This window comes from Trichosurus vulpecula, chromosome 5 (genome assembly GCF_011100635.1).
Source record: "Trichosurus vulpecula isolate mTriVul1 chromosome 5, mTriVul1.pri, whole genome shotgun sequence".
Classification (NCBI taxonomy): domain Eukaryota; kingdom Metazoa; phylum Chordata; class Mammalia; order Diprotodontia; family Phalangeridae; genus Trichosurus; species Trichosurus vulpecula.
In genome coordinates this window covers 2,141,249-2,162,235 of record NC_050577.1, presented here as the reverse complement: position 1 = coordinate 2,162,235, position 20,987 = coordinate 2,141,249, and the positions used below count along the sequence as shown (strand labels likewise).

Sequence of the window (20,987 nt, the reverse complement as noted above, 5' to 3'; positions counted from 1 at the left end):
ATGCGCACAGCCCAGTACGGAAGGCGAGTGGCCTAGAGAAGGTCACGGCACCTGCGCGCTCGCCCCGCCCCGCCCCTCGGTGCATGCCCACTTCCCACTTCCCTGCCTCGTTCTCGTGAGTTGGGGCAGAGGCCGGACTTGTGCCCGCCCCACCGGGTCCCGCCCCTCGCTCCAGGTCCCTCCCCATGACCATCCCCTAGCTCCACGTCATTCCAGGCCCCGCCTTTGTCCCGCCCTCATTCCAGACCCCGCCCCCTACCAACTTAGCGCATTCCCCTTGGCTCCAGGCCCTGCCTATGGTCCCGCCCCTCGCTTTGGGCCCCGCCCCCAGACCGTCCCCAGACCTTCCCCAGACGCCCCTACCCTGCCCCGCGCTCTTGTTACTGGTGTGGAGGCTGGAGGCTGGAGGGTGGCATGACCTCCTGTCCAAGGAAGGTCGGGGCTGGAGGGGATGAGAAGCCCGAGGGGGGTCTGCCCCGGGCCACGTGGTCAGGATCGAGCTGACCGCGGCCTGAGTTTCCCCCCCTGTAAATGTGTTGGACCCGGTGTCCCAGAAACCCCGTTCCGCCCGCCCCCCACCCCGCTTCCCCTGACTCCAGCCACAGTGTGATCTCCCCCCATATCACACACACACACACACACAGCCCCTCCGCTGGGCTGGGGCTGCTGCTTCAGTTAGCCACCCCGGAGCCTAGCCCAACGCAAGGGACACAGCAGGTGCTCCATCAATGTTCGTAGGAGCCGACTGAATGGAAGGGGGCGTCGCGAGCGCAGCCCCGAAGCTCTAATTCGGGGGAGGGTCCTTCACGTCCAGCCTCCTTTTGCCGCCTGTTCTTGAGCCCATTCCTCCCAGCCCTGGGGTTGGGGGGCGGAGGAGGCTGGGGAGACCCCTCCCCCATCATACTCAGGCTTGGGGCCCTTCAGCCAGTGCCCACTAGATGGTGCCCAATCCATTCCCAAGGTGGTCCAGCCAAGCCTTGCCAAGGGGCAGTCGGTGGGAAGGGTCAGGAAGGCTCTTGGCCCTTCGCGGTGCGCCCAGGCCCGCCAGCCTGAGCTCTTGAACCAGGTCAGAGAAGGGAGAGGCCCGGGTGGGGTGCGGGGGTGTCAAGACTAGGATGGGCATCTGCCAAACAAAGGGAGTTGGACCCAGCGCAGGTGGCTGGGTCAAGGCTCCCGGGCTTTGACTGGGCGGACTCTTCCGTAAGACAGATGTGTGCGGAAGCCAGCCCAACCTCCCAGAAGAAGCTAGCCCCCGCTCCTTCCTCCCCACCAGGTGTAGGAGGAAGCCAGGCCCGCCTCCCAGGTGTGCGAGGAAGCCAGCCCCTCCTCCTAGGTGTGAGAGGAAGCCAGCCCGGCCTCCCAGGTGTTCAAGGAAGCTAGTCCCGCCTCCTCACCTACATGTGGACAGGTCATGTCGGCAGGTGCTGTGGCCAGTCTTCGGCCCCACCGGGGCTGGCCAGATCCCTGGGGCGCTGCCTATCCACAAAACTTTCCAGCCTGGGCTCTGAGGGGCCTTGAGGATGGAAGGAAGAGGAACTTCCACTGGCGGGGTACTCGGTACTTTGCCAAGAGGCTTTCCTTCTTCTAGTCTCACTGAGGGCCCCCCTAATCCTCACTACCTCTTTGCTCCAGGACTGGAGCAGCTTTTCACTGGATCTCCTTGCCCGGGTCTCTCCACTCCCTCCTCCAGCCCACCCGGTGCTCACATACCAAGGTTATCTTGTTAGTTGCCCAGCTGGCCTGGTGATCGGTGCTCTCCCTCTTCACCTTTGCCTCTGTTTCCCTCCAAGACCCAACTCAAATCACACCCTGGCTGCAGGAGGTGCCTTCCCCCTGAGACTGCCTTCTTGCCGGATGTCCATGTCTGTGGATCTATTCACCTCCATTTATGACTCCCCCATAATACCAGCATTCCTGCAGGAAGGGGGCTGTGTCTTCCGTACTTAGCAGAGGGGGTTTTAATGAGTACTTCTTAAGTAACTGAGGTTGTTATTCTTTTGGTCAGAAACCTTCCTGGCTCCCTATCGCTTATCAAAATAGGAGCTCCTTGGTTTGGCATTCAAGGCTCCCCAAAATCTAGCTCCAACCTATAATTTCCCCCCATGTACTCTATGTTTCAGCCAGATCAGATGATTCCCAGTTCTCCTGCCGTCTCCTGTCCTGTGTACGCCAAATCCCTTATGTGGACCTTGTCTCCCCCAAACAGCCACTGCCCCGCCCTGTAATCCTGACAGGCTGAGACTGAACACCCAGAATGTGGGACTTGGTGTTGGGAGACCTGGGCTCAAATCTGGACTCTGCCAAGGGGTGACTTAGTTCAGTTCAATAAGTACTTCTTAATCACCTTCTAGGTGCTAGACGCTAAGGATGCAAGAGGAGGAAAAGGTCCCAAGGTGTAGCTGTGAAGTGTGTGTGCGGCTCAGTCCCTCGTCTATAGGATGGGGATAACTATCCTTGCCCTCTGTACCTCCCAGGGCTGCTGCAGGAGGATGGCCCCAGAGGTCCAGCCCCCTCCACGAAGCCTCCCTTGGCTCCCAGTGATGGCGGCCTCTTTCTGAGAGTCACCACAGAGCTGGAAAAGACCTCAGAGATAGTATGTGTGACCTCCCCACAAGCTGGTAGCCCAGTCTCTGCCCGTGGGAACTCCCTCCCTCAGGAAGATGGCTCAGGTGGGTCAGGGAGATCTGAGTGTGAATCTGGTCTCAGGATTCACTTACCAGCTGGGTGACCCACCTTCTGCCTTAATGTCCTCATCTGTGAAATGGCTTTGACAATAGCACCCACGATCCTTTTGTGAGGCTCAAATGGACAGTTTGTAAAGGGTTTTCTGCTCCATCTTAAAGTTCTGCATAAATGCTTATGATGCTTATTCTAGTCTTCAAATATGTGAGGACAACGGTCCCATTGTTCTCCCCTCCTTCCCCCTTCTTCTTCCCCTTCTCTCGGCTAAGTACCCCAAAATGAGTGCAGCATCCTCAGCCTACTCCCACCGTGGCTGCCCGTCCTGGGGCTTTCCTCTCCCTCACCTCCTGGCAGTGGGCTCACCTCAGTGAGTGTTAAGTGAGCACTACGTGCCAAGCATTGTACCAAGTGCCTGCTCAGAACCTCACAGTCTGGTCTAGTGGGGGAGACAGCACTGAGAGAACTTCATCCACAGAAGCCCTATGGAGTGTAAATGGAGAAGGATGGGAGCCAAGGGGAGGGGGAGGGGCGCTTCTGCCACCAGAGGTCACCAAAGCAAGGGTACCTCCTGAGGAACTGGAGAGCCTCAGGGGGGCTGCGACTGCATCTCCTTAGATCCCACCCCTGGCTTTAGATGGTGGATACCCCGGAGTCCTGAGTTGGTGTCTCTCCCCAGTCAAGTCATCTGCACAGCTGATAAATAGGTTTATTTGTAAATTTATTAAATATTTATTTATATTAAAATTTTAAAATAATTCAATTTATTGACATATCTTTAAAAACATCTAAGATGTGATATAACCTCGTTTTGCTGTAACTTTATTTACACAATTTGGAACTGATCCCGCTAGAATTGGAGGAATTCCTAAATTCTTCATCGCAAGGGTCACATTTGTATTCTATTAGACATCATAAACAGTTTGTGAAATAGTTCATTTTTCCAAGGCTCACCTTGATTGTAGCTCAGAGGTCTTCTTTGTTCTTTTTAATTCAATTTTATTTTTTTTCCAGTTCTGAATTCTCTCCCTCCCACCCCTAACCGCCGCCCCCCCCCCCCATTGAGAAAGCAAGAAAAACAAAACCTGTTACAAATATTTATAGCCAAGCAAAACAAATCACCACATTGGCCACATCCAACTCTGGGTGTGTTTGTGTGTGCATGCGTATGTGGTTGTATGTGTGCGCGCATGTATATGTCTATGTATGTATTGTGTGCCTGTGCGTATATGGGTGGTATGTACATATGTATGTGTGTGGTATGTATGTATGTTGTGTGTACACATGTGTGGCGTATGTGTGTGTTTTGTGCATGTATGCGTGAGGTGTGCATGTGTGTGGCATACGTGGGTGTATATGTCTGTGATGTGTATGTGGTATATGTGAGGGTGAGTGTGTGTGCAGTTCAGCCTGCGCTCTGGGTCTCTCAGGTCTCTAGATGGAGGTGGGCAGCGTATTTCATCTTTAAATCCTCTGGAATTGTTGTCAATTGATTAGAATTCCTAAGGTGTTTTTAGACCTTTTGTCTTTATAACATTGTTGTCTAAATTGTTCCCTTGGTTCTGCTCACTTCACTTTGCATCAGTTCACGTAAGTTTTCCCGTTTTTCTGAAACCTTTCTGCTCATCATTTCTCACAGCACAATAGGATTCCATCACAATCATTGATCACAACGTGTTCAGCCTCTTCCAGTTGGTGAACATCCCCTTAATTTGCAGTTCTGAGCCACCACACAAAGAACTGCTATAAATATTTTGTACAGACAGGCTCTTCTCCCTTTTTGATGATCTCCTTGGGGAACAGACCTAGCATTTAGCAGGGGCATTGCTGGATCAAAGGGTGTGCACATTTTGTAGCCCTTTGGACACAGTTCTAAATTACTCTCCAGAATGCTTGGATCCGTGCGCAACTCCCCCAAAAGTGCATCAGTATACCTATTTTCCCTCGTCCCCTCTAGCGTGGGTCACTTCTCCTTTCTGTCTCATTAGCCAATCTGATGGGGGTGAGGGATACCTCAGAGCTATTTTAAATTACACTTCTGTGGTCATTAGTGATTTAGAGATTTTCATGTGACTATTGATAGCTTTGATTTCTTCTACTGAAAACTTCATCTCTTTTGGGCAATTCTCAATTCTGTTATTTTTACAAATTTGGCTCAATTCCCTATATGTTTAAAACAATTATCACCAACTAAATTGTTGCCAAACATCCCCTGGATACAACACTTGAACCAACATTCTAAAGAGACGTTGCCTGCCGTAATGATAGCCAGCATGTATATGGCGCTTTAAGGTTTGGCAAAGCACTTTACAAATACTGTCTATAACTATGGGAAGTAGGAGCTCTTATTATAGCCCCATTTTGCAGACGAGGAAACTCAGACTGGGAGTTAAAGTGACCTCCCCAGGGCCTTGCCGCCTAGTAAAGTCTGAGGATGGATTTGAACTCAGCTCTTCTTGACTCCAAGTCCAGTGCTCTATCAGCTGTGCTGTGTGGCCGTACTGAACACTCCTAATTTCTAAACTACATGGGATGAGAGCTAGGAAGCCCAGAGACTTAGCAGATGACGTAGAAAGCCCTGGGAGCAGGATGAGGAGCACACCATCCTGCCTGCCATGGGCAGAGAGCAGAAGGAGCTGTCAGGAGCCCCAAACGCTGAGCTCAGAGCCCTGCGGTTTGCTGTAATCACAAAGTAGCGGCCGTCCTATCCAGCTCCACCACAGGATTCCAAACACTAAGTCTAGTGACTCGTCCCCAGGTGATTTTCAGCTGAACTCCATCACAAAGTTGAGAAAATGCGATTGTTGTCATCGTCCTTTATCCTAAAACAAACATGTGGGGGAAGGTAGGGATCACAAAACCCCAATTGTCCTGCCTGGGATGCTGCGGGCAGCCTTCCCCCTGGTCTCTCCCATTCCAGATGCGGCAGGAGCACGGGAAGCCGGGTGGGATCACAGAAAATGAAATGGGATTCTGGTGCGATTTCTTCCAGGGGGCTCCACATTCTAGAGGCAAGGTTGTAAGAGGCTGTGGGGAGGGTGAATTCTCCTGAAGGTCGGACTTGCTGCCCTGATCCTGATGAGGTAAAAAGATGGCAGAAGTGGAACCCAAGAAAAGAAGCCCAGAGGCACTACCCAGAGCAAGAGAGATGGATGCGGGGGGTGGGGCAGTCCCTGGCTGGGACCAAGGGGCTCTAGAAGCCCTTTCCCTTCCTTTGAGGGAGAGCTCACTGGGAGGTGACTGCCTGCTCTGGGCACTGGGAAGTCGGGAGTGCAGGAGAGTACAAAAGGACTTCTAGGGGAGATAACTTAGATGGATTTGCGCCCCAGGCTGAGTCCTGTACTTCTCCTGGGCAATAGGGAGAAATGCAAGGAGGAGGTGGGAAAGGGGGAAGAGACCCCCCCACCCCGAGAGAGGGCATGTGGGACACGGAAGCCATCGGTTTGCCAGCCTCTGGGGGAGGCTTTGCTTGTTGGTCAGCATTGCTATAGGCTCTGACGTGAATCTCACGGGCAAGTTCTTTGACTTGTCAGTTCATGGGTTTCTTTTTTGAGCTTTGTGAGCTGGATGCTTGTAAGGGGACTTGGTGGCCACATACCAGCTGGTGTCAGACAAATAATTTTTAGGAGCCGTGAGTGGGAACAAGAAGCTAGAGCATCTGTGTCAAGCTCAAATAGAATTGGGGGCCATCAAGCTGCACATGAGTCCCTGAGAGCTGGATATTGACTTAGAAAACCACATGTTTATGGATTTCTTTTTTAAAAAATCAACACATCACCACATTAAAACCAGAAAGGAACTACATTTTAATCTGTTTTGGGGCACACTCAAGAGTGTTGTGGGCTACATTTCAGCAGCATGTTTGATACCTATTGCTAAAGAATAAGAATCCCCACAAATTGGCACTCAGTTTGTCCATGGCAGAAGAAAAACTCTGACACTCCCTAGGAGAGTATTAGCTGCCAACCAGACAGTGAGGTGGTGCAGCTGACAAAGCACTGGACTGGAAGGGGAAGACATAAGTTCAAATGCTCCCTTGCAAACTTACTGGCTATGTGACCCTGGCCAGATCCCTTAATCTCCACCTTCTTCAGTTGTTTCATCCGTAAAACAGGGATAAAAGAGCACCTAATGCCCAGGGCGGCTGCCAGGACCTAATGAGAACATATGGAATAGCAGTTTTCAACTCTAAGGTGCTAAGAAAGTTCATGTTGTTGTTATTATTAATTATGATCTGAGCAGTAGCCCCACAAAATAGATTTCAGCCACAGGCATGTGGAGACAAGAAAAGCTGGCCCATCACCGCCGAATGCCCACATAGAGATGGCCTGTCAAAGCCCTCTGGTCAATCTGAAGAATAGCCTGGGAGTCCAGCCTGGTTCCTAGAGGGCCCTGTGCCTTTAAGTGGCCTCGTACTCCCACCCAGATCTCCACCTTGGCACCCTGCCTGACCACTCAGCTTTCGAGCCTGATCCAGGCTCACCAAGGCTCTAGAATCCAAGCTCATACTCATTTCCAGCAGACCAGACTGTGCCTGGCTATCTCTTCATGCATGCCCCTCCTGCCCTCTTGGCTGCTGCTATCTGCTTGGACGTCAGCACCACATAAGACAGGACTGCTGAAGCTAGGTAAGCCCTGCCTAGGACCTGTGTGACCTGGACAGCTGAGTGGCTTAACATCAAGAGAGAGTGTCCAGGGGTGTGCCCTCCCTTGAGCCCCAGGGGTGCTCCCCCTTGAATATCTAGGGGTGCTCCCTCTCTCCAGCCCCAGGGGTGCTCCCTCGCTTAAGTCTCCGGGGTGCTTCCCCTCAAGTCTCTGGAGGTGCTCCCTCCCTTGAGCCCTTGGGGTGCTTCCCCTTGAGTATCTAGGGGTACTCCTCTCTCCAGCCCCAGGGGTGCTCCCTCCCTCAAGTCCCTGGGTGCTCCCCTTTGAGTATCTAGGGGTGCTTCCCTTCTCCAGTCCTAGGGGTGCTCCCCCCTTGAGTCTCTAAGGGTACTCCCTCCTTTACCATCCCCTCCCCCAAGCTCATTACCTGGATGTGGACTGAGGCAGTTGAGGAGGGCTACTCTGGGTCCGTTGTTTTACAACTGCCTGACTGTGGGGTTTACACTGTTAGTGCATGGATCCCACACCCATCCCAACACCTCCAGAAGGAAAGGGGCTTGCCTTTGGTAGCTGTTTCCTCCCAGAGCAGTGGGCGAGCTCAGGAGCAGGGGAAGGCTGTAGCCTCCTGCTGAGGATCAGAGCCTGGCTGAGCCCTGCCCAAGGACCAGGCATCCAAGTGGACTCCTCAGGGCAGCTCCTCTGAAGGTTGAGGGTCTGGCTGTGCAGGTGATGGCATCCTCCAGAAGCCAAAGGATGGACTTGAGATAGAAGCTTCCTGAGGGCACCTGGTCAGACTTGCTCAGAGGGAGATGGAGGGAGATTTGTGGCCCATCTGAGTTTCTGTGGCTCAGCCAATGGCAGGAAGACTTTAGAGTGTAGACAGCAAGGGTGATGGGAGGGTCATATCTGAAAGATCCAAGGCTGGAAGAGACCTGAGCAGCACCCAGCCAGCATGCGTTTCACCTGTGGATGCTAAAGCAGAGAAGCGAAGAACCTTTCCTAAGGCTACACAGTGGGTTACACTGGGTGGGGGGATGGTAACACAGTACACAGGAGGTCATACAGGGGCTTCCCCAGGAGGCAGAGCTGGTCTTCCAACCCAGGCTTCAGACTCCCTGTCCACTGCTCTCTTCATCCCACCCCTACTCAGACTGAGCTGCTTGGGACTACCAGACAGCTAAACTATCAAAGTCGTCCCAGCTGCAAATATTAGAGATGACACTGGGCAGTATGATAAATATTCCTGAATAGACTATAATAAACTAGTGAATTTTGTCTTAGCAGGAGCTCTCCGTGGGCTCTCTGGTTTACACACCAAGAAAGATGTGGGGTCCTGCCCCCAAAACTGCCCAATCAGACCCCTGCCAGGAGCAGAGGGGGTGGGCTCAGGATTCCCTAGGTGCCAGGACCCTCTCCTTCTGCTTGGACCCTTCCTTACATCAGAACAGCTTAAAGGAAGGAAGCCTCACCTTCCAGCTCCTGGCCACTTTTCTGACCTCCAGCCTCTGTTTCCAAAGAGCCAGAGAGAATGGAAAAGAGAAGAGGCAGTTATGCCATTGTCTGGCTTGGAGGGGATGGGGTGGGCCCAGATATGCTATCAGGAGGCAGATTTGGCAGATGATCCCCTTGTGAGATCTCTTGTGACCTCAGGGTACCAGGCTGGTGACTCACCTGCAGAAGCCTCTTCCCATCCCCCTAGAGTGTGAGCCCTTTGAGAGAAAGGACCCTGTTGTGACTCATCTTCAGATCTCTCCAATGCTCTGGACCAAAGCGTGAGAAGTGTTTGCCGACTATATGAGTGAGTGAGTGAGTGAGTGAGTGAATGTGTGTGTTATATGAAGTCTGAGGAGGGAGGGGACATTGGAGCTAACTTTCAAGGGTAGGTCATAGTGCAGAAGAGGAAGAGAGGTCCCTTTAAGACTGGGAGAGAGGGAAGCTCCCAGAGGCCAGTCTCTGTTGGGTTTTATCTTTGTTCTCAATACCCAACACATGGCAAGCAAGGCTGTGCCTTAAAGACTTGTTCCTTCCTGTCAGGGCTCCAGGAAAGGAAACTTCTGAAATAGTGTCTTAGTGCCACTATAAGGCACGTGCCCCTCAACTTCCCCCCTGCCAGCCTCCCTCACAGCCTCTTTCCTACCAACCTCCCCCACAGCCTCTCCCATACCAGCCTCCTCCTGCCAGCTTCCTCCACAACCTCTTTCCTACCAGCCTCCCTTCTACCAACCTCCCCCACAGCCTCCCTCCTTTCAGTCCCACCAGCTCTCTTCCTAACAGCCTCCCCCACCCCCACCTCCATCCTGCCAGCCCTTCCTCTCTGCTCCTTGTGAGAACACCAGCTGGACAGCAGCAGGTCTGGCTGTGGAAGCTAGGGAAGACAGAGCTGATCCAGAGGAAAGAAGATGAGGGCCACAGCAGAGTGAAAAAGCCTGTGTGGACACTCCGCAGCTGCCCAATCTTCTACTCCTCCCTTCCCCCCAGTACTCCTGAAGGTGGAGAGTTGGCCAGCCTGGATCAGAGTGAACCATAGAGACCCAGACTCCCAGCCACCCTCATCTCTAGGACCGCCACTTTGTAGAGCAAATACCCTGCAGGCCGACGTGCTGTCCTTTACCCCTCTCAGCTCGTAATTCCTTCATCATAGGATCCTGGGCTGTTGGAGCACCAATGCTGTGTAACTGTTCTTTCTCAGTCTCCTTTCCTGGATTCTCCTGCTGGGTGCATCCCAGCCCACCATCATCTGTCTCTTAAGACTTTGCCCTGGCCCCCTCCCCTCCCCTCTTCCTCTGCCCTTCCCTTCCTCCTTTACGGTCTCTCTCCTAGTAATCTCACCAGCTCCCAGGGGTTTGTTGTCTGTATGCTGACCCCTCCTAGGTCAGTACCTCCATCCCTGGTCTCTCTTCTGAATGTCTGTCTGGAATCACTGGCCACCTGCTGGACATGTTAGATGTCTAGTCTCAAATTCAACATGTCTAACACAGAGCCCATTATCTTTCCCCTAAACTTCCCTATTTATGTGAAGGAGTTCATTCTTGTACTAGTCACACCTACATTTGTAATCTGAGCGTCACCCTTGATGCTTGCAGGCCCACCCCAGGCCACCGTATCCACGTCACTCACAGTGTCTTGATGATTTTATCTCCACATGAACACTTCATTCATCCATCCCCTTCTCTCTTTTTAAAAAACTTTTTTCGATTAAGAAGCATTTATTTTTTTCTTTCCCAACTCTATCATTACCCTGCTAACATTGAAAAAGAAAAGAAAAGCAAAACTCTTATAACAAATATGCATGATCAAGAAAAGCATTCCCACGTTGGTCATATCCACAAACATAGGTCTCATTCTGCACCTTGAGTTCATCTCCTTGCCTTCAGGAGGTGAGGTGATTTTTTTCACCACGGGTCTTCCGGAATCATTGTTGGTCATTGCATTGATAGAGTTCTTAAGTCTCTCAAAATTGTTGCTCTTTATAATGTTGTTTTGTATAAATTGTTCCCCTGGTTCTCACTTCTCACTGCATTAGTTCATCCAAATCTTTCCAAGTTTCTTTGAAACCATCCCTTCCATCATTTCTTATGGCACAATGCTATCTATTATACCCTTATACCATAATTTGTTTTGCTGTTCCTCAATTGATGGGCACCCACTTTGTTTCCACTTTTGCTACTACAAAAAGAGCTGCCATAAATATGTTTGTGTGTAATGGACCTTTTTCTCTTTCTTTGATCTTGTAGGGGTATAGACCTAGTAATGGTGTTGCTGGGTTTGTTTAGTAACTTTAGAGGCATAGTCCAGAATTGCCGGACCAAATCATAATTCCACTAAGCGCATTAACATACCTGTTTGCCCAAAGCCTGTCTATTATTTGTCATTTTTCACTTTTCTGACCTTTCCTACTCTGATAGGTATGGGGTTATTCATTTGAGATATTTTTCACATGGCTATTGATAGCTTGGATTTCTCTCCCTGCAAAATGCCTGCTTATACCCTTTGCAATTTTCTATTTGGGGAATGGCTTTTATGAACTTGATTGAATCAGTTCCTTATATATTTTGGATATATGTCCTTTCTAATCTTAGCTGCATTGTTTTTATTTGTGTAAAGCCCTTTAAGTTTTATATAATCTCAGCAGCCCCTTTTATTTTCTCCGTTCTTTGGTCATGAATTCTTCCTCTATCCATAGATGAGAAAAGTAATTTCTTCCTTGTTCCTCTATCTTTTTTATGGTGTGACCTTTTATATCTAAGTCATGTGTCCATTCAGAGCTAATCTTGGAACATGATACGAGGTGTTACTAACGTATTTCTGCCAAATTCCTCTCCATTTTTCCTTAAGTTTTTGGTTCAGTGGTGGGTCCTTACCTCAGTTGCCAGGGTCTTTGGATTTATCAAGCACTGGGCTTTGGGTTTGTTGGCTTCTACACGATGCCGACCTAATCTATTCTACTGATCTTTCTCCTTATGTCTTAATTAGTACTAAATCATTTAGATGATTATTGTTTTGGAGCATAGATTGAGATCTGATCCTGCTAAGCTCCTTCCTTCCCATTTTTTCATAATTTCCCTTGAAATTCTTGACCTTTTGTTCCTCCAAATGAATACGATTTTTTTTCTGACTTTACAAGGCCGTCCTTTGGTAGATTGATTGGCATGGCACTGAATAAGTAAATTAACTTAAGTAGTATTGTCATTTATATTGCATTGGCTTGGCCTATCCAGGAGCAGTTAATATTTCTCTAACTATTTAGTTCTGCCTTGATTACCATAAAGAATGTTTCACAAAGCACTTAAACATTATCTGATTTGAGCTGCACAGTAACCCTGAGAGGCAGGTGCTATGGTTTGGTTTTTTTTTTTCTTTCCATTTGTTTATTTAATTAATATTTTATTTTTCCCAATTACGTGCAAAAGCAAATTTTAACTTTTTTTTTTTTAAAAATTGAGTTCCACATTCTCTCTCTCCCTTCTTCCCCTGCCCCCTTATTGGGAAGGCAAACAAGTTCATATAGGTTATATATATGCAGTCGTGTGAAACATATTTCAATACTAGTCATGTTGTGAAAGAAAACACAGACCAAAAAAACCCAAACAAACAAGAAAAATAAAGTTTTAAAAAATATGCTTCAATCTGCATCAAGACTCCAACAATCCTTTCCTGGGTGGGGAGGGGAAGATAACACTTTTCATCCGAAGTCCTTTGGAATTGTCTCGGATCATGGTATTGCTGAGGAGAGCTAAGTCATTCACAGTTGATCTCCATATAATGTTGCTGTTACCGTGTAAAATGTTCTCCTGGTTCCTCTCATTTCACTTTGCATCAGTTCTTGTAGATCTCCCCAGGTTTTTCTGAAAGCATCCTGCTCATCATTTTTTACAGCACAATAATATTCCATCACAATCATATACCACAACTTGTTCAGCCATTCCCCAATTGATGGACATCCCCTCAGTTTCCAATTCTCTGCCACCACAAAAAAGCTGCTATAAATATTTTTGTACATATAGGTCCTTTTCCTTTTTTTTCTCTTTCGGGTATAGATCTAGTACTGGCATTCCTGGGTCAAATGATATGCACAGTTTTATTGCCCTTTGGCCATGGTTCCAAATTGCTCTCCAGAATGGTTGAATCAGTTCACAACTCCACCAACAATGTACCAGGGTCCTAATTTTTCCACATTCCTTTCAACATTTGCCATTTTTCCTTTCTGTCATATTAGCCAATCTGATAGGTGTGGGGTGGTACCACTGAGTTGTTTTAATTTGCATTTCTCTAATCATTAGTGATTTTGAGCATTTATCGCATAGCTTTGATTTCTTCATCTGAAAACTCTCTGTTCTATATTCTTTGACAATTTATCATCTGGTGAATGACTTGTATTCTTATAAGTTTGACTCAGCTTTTTATATATTTGAGAAATGAGGCCTTTATCAGAGAAACTTGCTATAATTTTTTTCACAGTTATCATTACTGTATATTTCCCTCCATCCTACTTTCCCCTTTTATCTTATTCTCTCTCCTTTCACCCTGTCCATCCTCAAAAGCATTTTGTTTCTGACTATTGACTCCCCCAATCCTCCCTCCCTTCTATCAGTCCTGCCCCTTTCTTTTGTCCCTTTCCCCTCCTGCTTCCTTATAGGGTAAAATAGCTTTCTATACCCAACTGAGTGTACGTTATTCCCTCTTTGAATCAATTCCAGTGAGAATAAGGTTCAAGCATTGACCCCCACCTTCCCCATCTTCCTCTTCATTATAAAAGTTCTTTTATAACTCTTTTATGTGAAATAATTTGCCCCATTCTATCTTTCCCTTTCCCCTTCTCTCCATGCATTCCTCTTTCTCATCCCTTCATTTTACTTTTATAGATATCATCTCATCATATTCAACTCACACCCACTCCTTCTGTCTATGTATACTCCTTCTAACTGCCCTAATAATAATAATAATAAAGTTCTTAGGAGTTACAATTATCATCTTCTCATGAAGAAATTAAAACAGTTAAATCTTTTCAAATCCCTTATGATTTCTCTTTCCTGTTTACCTTTTATGTTTCTTTTGAGTCTTGCTTTTGAATGTCAAATTTTCTGTTCATTTCTGGTCTTTTCAGTAGGAATGCTTGAAAGTCCTCAATTTCATTAAATATCCATTTTCCCCCCTGGAGGATTATACTCATTTTTGCTGGGTAGGTGATTTTTGGTTGCAATACTCTCTCCTTTGCCCTCTGGTATATCATGTTCCAAGCCCTACAATCCTTTAAGATAGAAGCTGCTAAACATTGTGCAATCCTGACTGTGGCCCCATGATATGTGAATTGTTTCTTTCTGGCTGTTTGCAATGTTTTCTTCTTGACCTAGGAGCTCTAGAATTTAGCTATAGTATTCCTGGGAGTTTGCATTTTGAGATTTCTTTCAGGAGGTGATCAGTGGATTCTTTGCATTTCTATATTACCCTCTGTTTCTAAAATATCAGGGCAGTTTTCCTAGATAATTTCTTGAAAGATGATGTCTGATGTTTCATTCTAAAGGTAAAAACTTTATTTTCAAGAACTGTTAAAGGCTATATAAAAAACAAAAACAAATATTTCTTGGACTTGTTTTAAACAATCAGACTACCATTGCCCGGTGAATTGCATATATTTCTATGATGCCAGGTCACCGCATGGGGCCATGGTGGCTAAGTGTGGACAATGAAGGATGCCTGTTCTGGGCCCTTCCCTAAAATAGAGGTTCAAAGATCTCACCAATGAGAGAAGGAACCTTCATGAGCTCAGTAAGGAGGTAGCTGAGGGGATGACATAATTCATAGAAAAACAGATAATAGTACATTGCCTTGCATGTAATAAGCATCAATAAATGTTTGCTGATTATTATTGCAAAAAAAAGAAAGATGATGTCTGGGCTCTTTTTTTGATTGCAGCTTTCAGGTAGCCCAGTAATTCTTAAATTATCTCTTCTGGATCTATTTTCCAGGTCAGTTGTTTTTCTAATGAGATATTTCACATTTTCTTCTTTTGATTTTGTTTTATTGTTTCTTGATGCCTCATGGAGTCATTACCTTCCACTTGAGCAATTCTAGTTTTTAAAAAATTAAATTTCTCCATGAGGCTTTTGTACCACCTTTTCCATTTGGCCAATTGTACTTTTTAAGGAGTTCTTCTCTTCAGCAGATTTTTGGCTTCTTTTACCATTTGGCCTATCCTGTTTTTTAAGGCGTTATTTTCTTCAGTATTTTGGGTGCTTCTTTTTACCAAGCTGTTGATTCTTTTGTCATTATTTTCTTGCATCACTCTCATTTCTTTACCAATTTTTCCTCCACTTCTATCTGATTTTTAAAATCCTTTTTGAGTGCTTCCAGGAATTATTTTAGGACCTAAGACCAATTCACATTTTTCTTTGAGCCTTCGAATGTAGCAGTTTTGACTTCGCTGACTTCTTTTGAGTTTGTGTTTTGAGCTTCCCTGTCACCATAGTAACTGTCCATTGTCAGATTCTTTTTTGTTGTTGTTTACTCATTTTCCCTGACCTCTGTGAGTGACCACAAGCAATCTTTTCCACCCTGGAACTGTGACCATGATCCCTGCTCCTCTGTGGTCACAAGCTCTGGTGTGCTAGTGCTCCTACTCACCCTGGGACTGTGACCCAGGACTGTGACCCAGATCCACATATGAGCAATGCAACAGAGTCTCGCACTCAGTGCTAGAAAAAGGATTTTTGTAATTTCCTTCTGACCAGTTGTCTGACCCTTTTACTGTCTGTGGGTTGCAGGTGATTCAGTGGCCCCCAAAAACTGCTGCTGTCTTGCCTGGGCATTACCTGCCTGGATGGCACTCTACTCTGACCCCGATGTAACAGACCTTCCCCACCAACCTTCTAAATTATCTAGGGCTGGAAAACTGTTTCATCCCATTCTTTTGTGGGTTCTGCCACTCCAGAATTTGTTTTGAGGCATTATTTTTAAAGTTACTTGGAGAGGAATTTGGGAGAGCTCAGGTGAGTTTCTGCCATCTGCCCCCGCGGGTGCTATTATCAACCCTATTTTTATTTGTTTTTTTAGTTGACTCTCTATGGTTCTCTCAGTAAATCATGATATAATCTAAAACAAACCTTCTTCTTCTTTGCCTATACTTATCTCCTCAATTTCTTTTTTCTTCTCACCATATCTAGCATTTCTAACACTGTCAAACAGTAACGGTGATCGCATCCTTGCCCCTGGTCTTACTGGAAAGGCCTCTACTTTATCCCCATTTCACATAATATTTGCTCATGGTTTAGACAAATGTCACCTACCGCACTGAGGAAAGGCCTATCTATTCTTGTGTTCTCTAGTGTGTGTTTTTAATATAAAACAGAAATGGGTGCCGTATTTTGTCAAAAGCTTGTTTCTGCAGCCGTTGATATCATCACATGATTTTTGCCCTTCTTGCTATAACATAATCTATTATGTTTAAAGTTTTCCAAATTTTGAACATCCCTGCAATTCTGTATAAATCCAACCTGGTCAGAGTCTATCATCTTTTTGACACAATCCCTTTGATTCTTTGCTAATGCTTTATTTACAAATTTTGCATCAATGTTCATTAGGGATATTAATCTATAGTTTTCATTCTGTTTTGATTCTTCTACTTTAGACATTCATATGGAATTTAGTAGTATTCTTTCCTTTCCTGCCTTGGCAAGTGGTTTGGATAGTGCCAGAATCAATCATTCTGTAAAGGTTTGATAGAATTTGTTTGTATAAACATCTGGACCCCTTTTCTGTTTGTTCGTCTGTAAAATGGGGTTAATCAAAGCCCTTGTCTCACAGGGTTTATGTGAAACTCAAACAGATTGTGTGTGTAAGTGCCCTGCAAAATCAGAGGCATTATATACATGCCAGTTATGGTGATAACATTGTTTTCATGATCCTAACCCTTCAGTGGCTGCCCATTACCCCAGGATAAAATACACGCTCCTGACACACAGGGTGATTTGACCTAACCTTCCAGGAGGTCTGCTCAGCATTCTAACCAAACTGACTGAAAGCATCCTGCCCTGGCTTCTCTGAGCCTGGAGGGTCATCCCTCTGCCCCCCTGCCTCTTGGAGAGCCAGCTTCCCTTGGGGCTCATTTCTGTCCATCAGGCTCACTCTGATCCCGCTCCCTCCTTCAACCATCTTGTGCTGAATATCAGATGGTAGAAGGGAAGCTCTTGGAGGGCAGGAGCCTTTGTCTCTGTGTCCCCAGAACCTTGTGCAGCGTACAAAGTACGTGCTTGTGGCTAAATCTCTGCTGCTGCGTTGAAATGAATGAGCGTGGCCTTAGTGAAGCTTAAAGAAGAGACCAAATTAAAGTCAGGAGCATAGTCCTATGTGTGTATGTGCATGCACATGTACGTGCTTGTGTGCATGCACATGTGTACACACATGTTAATATATGTACGCACGTGTGTGCATGTATGTTTTGTTGTATTATTGTGTTGGTGTATGTGGGGGACAGTGTGCATCTGTATATATACATGTGTGTTGTGTGGGCACATGATATGTGTATGATGTGCATGTGTGTTTGGCATATAGGTATTTGTTGCATTTTGTATGTGTGTCCTTGTGCATGTATGTATGCATGTATGTACTTGTATGTTGGTGTATATGGGGGACATGTGTGTATGTAGGGGAAAGGTGCCTATGAGAATAGAGAGGGGGGTGCAGTCTCATGTTCAGGGGTCACAGGTTCAGCCCTGGCCTGGGCTGCCCAGGGCCACTTATGTTTCTTGCAACAGCTGAGGAATGCTGGGTGGCAGCCTCTTCTGGGAAGATCTTCCCTCTGGTCAGAGGCCAGCTCTGGACAAACCTTGCTCTCTCATTCCCAGGAGGACCATCTCCTGGCCTCCATCCCCTGGGGCCGCGGAGCAGATGCTTTTGCGTCAGGCACCATGATGTGGACCAGCCGCCCTGCTCTGTGCCTACTCCTCTGGGTGGCTGTGGTGACTCTCCAAGTGCATGGCCAGCGGAAGAAGGGGCCAAAGGGAAACCCATCATCATCATCCAGGAGAGGTGACCCGCAGGGTGAGAGTTTTCTTACGACTGTCTTTAGTTATCTAGAAGGATGCCATGAGGTTTTGAGAAATCTCAAATCAGTGTGACTTGTCTTGGCTCACATCCGTTCCTTGGGCTACCCAGTTGGCCGCCTTGGGTTCACCCTGTCTCAGAGACTTCCAAAAGAGAACCTCCCAGAAGTGTGTGGTCTGAGAAGCAGTCCAGCACTGGGGCTTTGGAGCATGTCCTGCTGGGCATCCTTCTGGGAGACGGCCACCTTTCTGGGCCACCTTCCCCCTCTAGCAGGACTGGCGGTGGGCTGAGGGTTGGCAGACCATAGTTTGGTGTGTCCTGCCTTTTGGGGGATGGGCAGGGGAAGGACGGGTGAGCCTCGGTGCCCAGACAGGGTTTTACAGCGCTGTCTGGGCCTTGCTTTCGGCATCCTCCATGCATGCAGGGCTGCCCCCCATCTCAGACAGCCCCGCGGCCTCACTCCTAGAGGTGCTCTCTGGCCTCATCCGCTCCTTCTGTTTCAGGCTCCACCTGCCTCATTGACATGCTCTTCATCGTGGACAGTTCCGAGAGCTCTAAGATCACCCTCTTTGACAAACAGAAGGAGTTTGTGACTAGTCTCAGTGACAAGATTTCCCACCCTCCTCAGGGCGCCTTGCAGGAATACGATGTCAGGATAGCGGCTCTGCAGTTCAGCAGCTCTGTCCAAGTGGACCAGCCCTTTGCATCATGGAGAGACCTGCAGAGCTTCCAGCAGAGGGTCCGCTCCATGAACTTCATTGGACAAGGCACCTTCTCCTACTACGCCATCTCCAATGCCACACACCTGTTTCAGAAAGAGGGCCGTGATGGAGGTGTGAAGGTGGCTGTGCTCATGACCGATGGCATCGACCATCCGAAGAATCCTGATGTCCGTGGCATTTCAGATGCAGCCCGGAATCTGGGTGTCTCATTTGTCACCGTTGGCCTTTCCCAAGTGGCCAATGAAGCCAAACTTCGGCTGATCTCGGGCGAGTCTTCTGGCAAACCTATCCCACTACTGAGTGACCCTAACGTTATTGAGAATGTGCAGCACCAGCTGGTAAGTTAGCCATTCATTCATACACTCTGGGCTTCTTCTTTGTGTGTGGGATTGGGCCCCGTGAGTCAGAGATGGAGGGGCCAGTCCTGTGTGAGCTCAGGAGTGACCCTGGTCTCTCTTAGCTGCAGAGGGAAGAAGAGGGTCTCTGCTTCTTTCAGAGGTGTGACAGCACGTTAGACAGTGACCCAGGGTCTCCCTGGTCCATGTAACCAGGAGGCTTTCCTGGAGGTGTGACAGTGCGTTAGACAGTGATCCAGGGTCTCCCCAGTCCGTGTTACCGGGCAGCTTTCCTGAAGGTGTGACAGTGTGTTAGACAGTGATCCAGGGTCTCCCCAGTCCATGTAAGCAGGAGGCTTTCCTGGAGGTGTGACAGCGTGTTAGACAGTGACCCAGGGTCTCCCCAGTCCATGTAACCAGGAGGCCTTCCTGGAGGTGTGACAGTGTGTTAGATAGTGATCCAGGGTCTCCCCAGTCCATGTAACCAGGAGGCTTTCCTGGAGGTGTGACAGTGTGTTCGACAGTGACCCAGGGTCTCCCCAGTCCGTGTTACCGGGCAGCTTTCCTGGCTGAGTAACACCAGAGCCATCAGATGGTGGAAGGGTCACTTCCTTCCCTCCTGTGTCCTCTGTGACTTCCCAGAGCAAAGCTCCCTTCTCTGACCACGTCCCCACTCTAGACAAGGGCAGGGACTGTCTTGAGTTGCTCTTTTTATCCTCAGAACTTGGCCCATCCTCACTGATGCTTATAAACATCATCACGCTCTTTAGTACATTCTAGCATTGTATTGACCTTTGTTCAGGTGGGAATAGCAGAGTCAACTAGTGTTCCACTGTGGCTTTCAGGTCTTTCTCAGCTCTACCTGGGTGCGTCAGCCTTTGCCCTGACCACATCTTTGGGAATTTGGGGGCTTGTTTCATCCCAAAGCATTCCTCTGTAGCCTGCCCTTAATGCATCCCTGGAGTTTTTAATTCCCCCTCATGATCCATTCCTTTGCCTAATTTGGGGTCCCTGGCAAACTGCAGCCACCAGTCTGTCTGTCCTTTCGTGCTCACTAAGCGTTTGTCTGGGCTTGGCATTCTATCACTTGCTCTCTGCCTCTGCTGTGCTGGACAGCACTGGACCCTTCATTCCAAAGTGTTGCTTACGCTAGAAACTGTGGAGATGAATACCATTAGCCATGACCCACTCGCCTCTGGGCTTCCGTTTCCTGAGCAGAGGAGGGTGCCTGTCTGACCCCTTTGTGTCGCCCCTACTGGGGTGTGCTGGTGAATGCTTAATAACTTCACCCCAAAAATGTACTGTGACACATTATAAAATATAATCTTCATCACTCCTTAATTCTAGACAATGAACAAAACAAAAACTTAAGCCCGGATTGCAGCATTGCTGATTGCAAATACTCTCACTGAAATGTGAACAACCCACTCTCCTGAGCTTGGGGCAGCTGCCTCCAGCCCCTCCTCTTCTCCTGTCCCCCCACCTCCAACCCTTGGGGAAGTAAGGCTGCCCTTCGGGTCTCCAGCTCCCTCTCTCTGTCCCGATCTTACCCTCTCGTGGGTCACAGAGGTAGGAAGGCCTGCAGGAAGAAGCCACCTTTTCAGAACATCTCACCTAAAAGGATCGTAGGCTGGCTCACTCTATACACTTTGCTTGGTTCTGTGGTTTCTGGTCAGGTTTAGACAGGGGAAGCAGATGAGTTTCTGTTTCCTTCTATTCCACCCCACTGTCCTTGACCACCTGTTGAAGACTCTGGGAGCCCGGAGTCTGTGTGCGTAGCCTCCCCGACCCCAGCTGGCCCCTAGCTCTTAGCTTCTGAGTATGAGGTTTGTAACCCTCTGCTGAATCACTGACTCCTTGGGGGCCCTGTGTTTCCTTCTTCGAACCCAGGGCTTTGCTTAGAGCAGGCACTTAATTGATAATGTAATTTAATTTAATTCACTATTGCACACCTCTAAGCCTAATTCAAGTGGAAAGGGCATGAATCTGGAGTCAGAAGACCTGGGTTCAAATCTTGATTTTGCCTCTTAGACTTCTGTGTCTTTGACCAAGCCATTCAACCTCTCTGGGCCTTAGTCTTCCCCTCTGTAAAAACGAAGGGTTTGGA

At 47.9% G+C, this 20,987-nt stretch overlaps 1 protein-coding gene across 1 annotated transcript in view; it reads left to right on the top strand.

The window, feature by feature from the left end:
* The first annotated feature begins 17,690 nt into the window (after positions 1–17,690).
* COL28A1 (collagen type XXVIII alpha 1 chain) overlaps positions 17,691–20,987 on the top strand; it is a 65,893-nt gene continuing 62,596 nt past the window's right edge. Inside the window, exons 1-2 of the mRNA XM_036759584.1 lie at positions 17,691–17,820; positions 18,327–18,883. Of these exons, the coding sequence (XP_036615479.1) occupies positions 17,691–17,820; positions 18,327–18,883 (687 nt within the window). The remainder of the gene's footprint in view (positions 17,821–18,326; positions 18,884–20,987) is intronic.